Raw genomic sequence first — 6,208 nt, 5'->3', positions numbered from 1 at the left:
CCCAGCCCCAGCCCCAGCCCCAGCCCCAGCCCCAGCCCCAGCCGCCTCTTCTTACTAGCTAAGCTCAAAGCCTGTTTTGCAAGCTCAGCTCAAAGGGGGCTTCTTCCAGGAAGACTTCCCCATCTGTCCCGTCCACACACACCCAAGTCCTGGGCACACCTTATCACAGAGCATATGAAATGGGGTTACGTGTGACTATTTCCTGTCTCCCTTCCAAACTTGGAGTTCCCTGAGGCCAGAGCTGTGCCTGTCTCTAGTTCCCAGCTTGTAGGCCCTCCAAATAGAGTGAGGGCCTGCCGGTGGGAGCGGAGAGGATGCCTCTGCCATTCCTTATCCTTCCCCTGCTTGTTCTTTCTGAGAAGTTTCTTAAAAGACTCTGCCCCCGTGTTTTTTTCTGTCTACTGCTTCCCACCAGCCCACACTGATTCTTCAAATCAAACACACACACACATAGGCAAGAAGCAACTTCCCAAACCTACAGAGACGTTGAAAGATCAACCAACATTCATGCATCCTTGGCCTAGATTCAGCAATAGTTAACCAAGTCAATTTTCTGTTACTAGTTCATTGGAAGCATTGGAAATCCGTGAGGTGAGTTGTTTTTGTAAGGGTTTATAGAACATGAGAACTTATGACGAATAGAGCCTGGAATTTGTTCTCTTTGAGAACAGACCTTATATTTGCACATTTTAGCATTTGTCATAAAAATCTAGACTGATGACAAATAGCATGGGAATTAAAAGTTGTCAGAGTGATAAGTGTTTTGGGCATGGTCTATCAGGTTCAAGTCTCTACAACTTAATAGCTGTGTGACTTTAGGCAAGTTACTTAACCTCTCTGTGCCCCCATTGCCTTATCTGTGAAGTAGGGGAAATAATTTAAAAGTATTGTTGAGAAGATTAAATGGGTCATGTTATATGAAGGAGCTAACCTAGAGATTGTGCTTTTTAAATGGCAGTTTGCAGGTAATGGCAGAAGAGATCTGTGGCAAAGAAACTGTGGGCATCCCAACATTGTCGCCTTTGTTTAATAGCCAAGACAGTTTGGTAGCTGATAGAATTTCCTGATAGATTGGCTCCACGTGGTGGATCTTCCTCTCTCCTGGGCCTTCCCTGGAGTCCTGCAATCCACAGCCTCTCACTGTACGCAGCCGCCCTGGATTTGAGACCCCCTGGAAGCTGCTCTGCTGGAAAGTTCCTGTAAGAGGAGCCTGTTTCTCTTGGCAGTTCCCATAAAGCAGGGCACACTGAGCACGTGTCTCCTCTGTGTTCCACGAGCAAGCCCTGGGACCAGGTCGTCCCGGAGACAGGAGCCCAGGCCACTGACCACCTGGCATCCCTCCGCTGCCTGTGGCCTGACCCAGCCTGGGACTGATGAGTTCGCCATTAATGGAAACCTCCTTTGGGGCTTCAACTCTCTTTATCCAAAAATTGACATTAGATAGGAGCATTTTATTTCTGGCCTCAGTGAGCAGAGAATGGTGAATGAGGTGGAATCTGATTTCATTGATACAGACTGGGGTCCCAAAGGGCTATAGAGCAGCTTGGGGACACCGGGGCCCCACCTGCGCATGCAGAGAGCATGGGCATGGGACTGAGGGTGCTGTGGGAGTCTCATCTTTGGAAGTGACACAAAGGCCATCACCTCTTGCTCTGTGCCACCTTCTGCTAAGTGCCAGAGTAGGCTCTAGTTAGTTGTTGTTTTTTTCCCTGAATAACAACAATCACAACAAAAACCCACAGAATTTCATTGCAGGAACTCTCACCTCATGAGAACAATGTGGGCTTCAAACTCAAGTGAGCAGGCATGAGAAAAGCCACCAGTGAGCACTTCAGATAATAACAAACACACAGCTTATATGGAAAAGTAAAGTTTTGCTTGTGGCCAAAGAGCGACATGCTGCTACTCAGTCTTTCCCGATGCATTTGTACCTAGCAGGGGTGTGGGCAAGCAGATGTGAGGGCCCAACGCCTACAGAACTGGAGTGTGAGTCCACCCCACCCCACCCAGTGACCCCCAGCATGCTGAGCGGGACCACCACATCTGTGGGCAGCTGGGTTTCTATACATCAATATTCAGTGGAATAGCAGTTGCTTCTCGAGGAAACACCCACTTTACTAATGTGGAGGTATCATCCTTAAGCAATGTTGGAATTAGGCTGCCTTCTCACCTGAACCCTAGGTAGGGAATCATGAAATGAATTGAGGAGCTTTGCTAAAGCAGCAAAACCTGTTTTATAGCCTAGGACACATTAAAGTAGAAGTAATTCATCAGGCAGAAAACCATCTACTGGCTACATTTGGCAAAGCATGATCCAGCTGGGGTTGTCTCCAGCCTCAGCCCCCCAGCCCCACCCCTGCTATGTGAGTCAGTTGGAAATGAGCAGCCCAGGTTGGAAGGTGCCCCATCATCCTGACAGCTCTCCCTGGGGGTGGGGGGTGGGGTCTGTGAGTCTGGGGATCTGCACGCACTCTGAGCCAGGCTTCTGCTCTCAGTCCCCAGAAAGCCCCCCCTTGCCTTGCTTTGGGCCCCCCTCCTTCCTCCGGTAGAAGAGGAGACCTCTGACCCACTCAGGGCACCCAGATTCCCTTTAAAGACAGACTGGGTCTCCTCCTGATCCTTGGGTGTTTGATGTTTTTTCTAGCTCTCAAAGACTCCGGCAAGGGATCCATCAACAGTGACTGGAAGATAGAGCTCCCTGGAGAGTTCCAGATTGCAGGTACAACCGTCCGATATGTGCGAAGGGGCCTGTGGGAGAAGATTTCTGCCAAGGGACCAACCAAACTGCCGCTGCATTTGATGGTAACCAACTGGGTTTTCTGCTTGTCCTGGGGGAAAATTACTCTAGGAGGTCTACCAGGTTATACCTCCCAGTTCTTGTGTTTCCAGGGCCTCCATGGCAGGAGATACCTCAGATTCCAGGAGTTTACAAGGTCTCCTGCTGCTCAGTTCTCTCCCCTCTCTCAGTCTTTTCTTAACCAGTCCCTTCCAACGCACGCTTCAGAATTCTCTCCCATCTCCCCTGGCTCTTCCTGGCAGAGCTCCTGTCTTTTCCCAAAGGTGCTGCCTCCAGAAGGAATTGCTTAGCCAAGCAGGTGGCAACAATGCCTTATGAAGCAGACAGCCCCGTCCAAAGCTCATTTTAATGTCAGATGGTGGAATGCATAGATCGGCCAAGCAGATTGCATACCCACATTGGAAGCCACCTTCTGGAAATGAACTGTGGACTTCATGTCCAAACCAGCATTCCTCAGACATTCCAAACCTAATTTGCAATAGGTGTTTGGAATCAGGAAGAAGAATTGTATTCTATGGGTATATTTCCTCCCTCGATGGTCTCGAGAAACCTGTGCCATTGGGCCAGGCCAGGGCATGATCATCTTTATCTGCTGTCTCAGGGAAGTCTTCATGTGAGCCACTTAAACATTCGATTATGCATCCTTTTAAACATACTAAAGATTTCCAGTTCCTTCTCAGGGTCCGGGAATTATCTTGCCAACTTTTTGATAGCTCATAGTTATTGATCATTATCAACTCCAGGTCTCCTTCCAAAGAACATGGTTTGTGGCAGCTTGTGTGCCTGTAATCAAAGCACACTTTATCCTCAGTGCCTGCCAGAATCTGTCCTCTGAAGTTCTTTTTCCCCATTCATTTGCGATTTCTGGCAACCCATAGCTGTTCGACGTTAGGTTTTTCTGTTCACCAACCTGGGAATCTCCTGAGGCCAGCTCTTCCCATGAGCTCTAGCACCCTGTGTGGGTGTTGCTCCAGAATGGCACTAACCCCATTACAATTTCAGGGAGGACAAAAGCAAGCCATGTGCAGTGTCACCGACATGAAAATCTGTCCATGCAACCTCAACCCACTAAATCCACTGCAAATAGATTCCTGCAAGTAGGTTTCTGGGACCCAAGAACTTGTACCTAAGTCACTTTTCTGGGATAAGATTGTTTCCTAGTCAAAGTCAGAACAAATTCTCCTATTCTGAATTAAAAGCAGTTATTAAGAGGAGTTAATAGAGGAGGAAACAATAAGAGCTTACAGAAACATCACCTGTTAGCATGTGAATTCGCTTTCTTGAGAAAACGCCAAGATGCACGCATTCCCTTCTTCAACAAAAGTATTTGTAAGCTGAGCAAGTCGTCAGCCCATCACAGCAAGTACACAACCTAGATCCATTAAAACCACAGTAAACAAGCTCAGAGGAAGGAACTATTGCCATAGCTGAAGCTCTAGCCTTTGCTTGATATTAATCGCTTCTCTCTTGAAGTATGATTGTCCCTTTATGTTTTTAAACCTAGAAATGAGAGGTGCCCCTTTGCCTTGATATAGAAAGCCATTATCCCCAGTGCACACATTGCTTGCAGAGTCAGGAGCACTAGAGGGTCACAGGGACCTGCATTTGAAACCAATTACACACACACACACACACACACACACACACACACACACACAAATTATATGCGACTACAGAATTGCATGAGATTGGTTTCACATGGATTCTCTATCCACCAGTCTCATTCCCATATTGACATCATAAAGATCTCTTTTTAAGGACTAGTTTGTTTGAGAAGTGGATGTTTAGGCAGCTAGGTCTGCTCCTAGCACCCCCACCTCAGGACTCAGCCATGGAGGCTGAGCGATGCCTGGAGGGACGACGGGTTTTTTTTGTGTGATACACTTTAGCATGGCCTGCCCCAAGTTAAGTCAGGTGGACCGTGCGTACTTTGCATCTTAGCACCCACTGGCCTGTTCCTAGCTGTCTTTTGCTGGAGTTCACTTGCTGGCCGCTTACACCCAGGGATGCTCACAGGTTCCGGGCTTAGCCTGAAGAAACATTGTCTACAACGTGCCACTTGAAGCTCCTACTAGAGGTCCCATTTTGTACCTTATGTCTAGAGAAGTAAAGCTGACCACATGAGACTTGTCACGTGCTCTCCCAAAGTGCAGACCCATCCATTCCGCACGCTCACTAGGATTTCAGACCCAAGGGTCCCCAAGCCTCACAATGGCTCCTTACAGAATACGATAGACTCCTTCCCCCACCTCCATCCTACTCCCAGCTTTAAGCCCTGAGCTAGACCTCTGCCATCTGTCATCATCCTGGCTCTTATGGCCATGGAGGGCTTTTGTAGCCTTGGACTCCCAAACAGATTCCTCCAAAGTCCCCCTGCAGTGGGTCATCTTTGCCCTTTAGTTTGCCTTACCCTTGACTCTGAACCTACTGCTACTTCACCATGATTGGTGACACTGGAGTGAAGGACAATGTTCTTTTCCAAAGACCTAGAGTAACCTACTTGCTCAGTTGCCTTTCTAGGTAAGCGAGTATATGTGTGTCTGTCTGGTCTGCAAGGGCAGCTTCATGGCTGAGTAGTGGGAAGGTGGCCTTGTCTCTGCATGGAGTAGTTCTCCATGGAAGTGCAAGAGCCCACCAAGTTGCTTATCCCTCAACTCCCCATCTAATGGGTCCTCTCTCAGTAGGAAGGAGCAGACCTCCCTGATGATAGTTTGCATTTGCTCCACCTGCAAGTGTACCAGAGGAATCCAAGGTCGAGATAAAGTAGCACCCCTACACTGAATTTGTGTTGAGCTTCAGAAAAGAGCTGGTTCCGGTGGTGGAGAAGCTGCTGCCATGAGGCTTGGCTTGCAGACTCAACAATGCCATAGGCTTTTGTTCCTTTTCAAAATGGCCATTCATTTTGCTACTGATCCAGGTGCTGCTATTTCACGACCAGAATTATGGAATTCATTATGAATACACTGTTCCTGTAAACCACACTGCTGAGAATCAGAGTGAGCCAGAAAAGCCGCAGGACTCACTGTTCCTGTGGACCCACAGCAGCTGGGAAGGCTGCAGTGTGCAGTGTGGAGGAGGTGAGTGCCCGTCACGGCTCCCAGCGTGGGTCTTGCTGAAGGAAAAGTGGGTCAGGGCCCACGGCAGCCAGCCTGCAGAGTGTGGGAAGTATGTGACCTGTATTTCCACAGGAATGTACCCACACCCCACCCAAAATCTCTCAGCAGGACATGTGGCCAGAGTCTTTCCATCTCCACCTATAGTTGTGCCCACACCGCTGCCCCCCCACCTCAAACTCTGACCTATGGGTGGAGGTTTAGCCAACGGATGGCTATACCTCACGTCTGACAGGTGGACCCTGGGAATGAGCAGAATAGACCTTCAACTGTTGCTGCTTGACAGATGGGCACCAGA

General features: G+C 48.7%; 1 protein-coding gene across 1 annotated transcript in view; it reads left to right on the top strand.

Annotated features, from left to right (window-relative positions):
- ADAMTS17 (ADAM metallopeptidase with thrombospondin type 1 motif 17) overlaps nucleotides 1-6,208 on the top strand; it is a 167,205-nt gene that overhangs the window by 98,385 nt on the left and 62,612 nt on the right. The window contains exons 10-11 of the mRNA XM_021711794.1: nucleotides 2,645-2,802; nucleotides 5,715-5,874. Of these exons, the coding sequence (XP_021567469.1) occupies nucleotides 2,645-2,802; nucleotides 5,715-5,874 (318 nt within the window). The remainder of the gene's footprint in view (nucleotides 1-2,644; nucleotides 2,803-5,714; nucleotides 5,875-6,208) is intronic.

The sequence above is a fragment of the Carlito syrichta genome, unplaced genomic scaffold (genome assembly GCF_000164805.1).
Source record: "Carlito syrichta isolate Samal-C Ts95f unplaced genomic scaffold, Tarsius_syrichta-2.0.1 Scaffold302587, whole genome shotgun sequence".
In the NCBI taxonomy this organism is placed as follows: domain Eukaryota; kingdom Metazoa; phylum Chordata; class Mammalia; order Primates; family Tarsiidae; genus Carlito; species Carlito syrichta.
The sequence above is the reverse complement of the archived record's forward strand: the minus strand, read 5'-3'. Positions and strand labels throughout refer to the sequence as shown.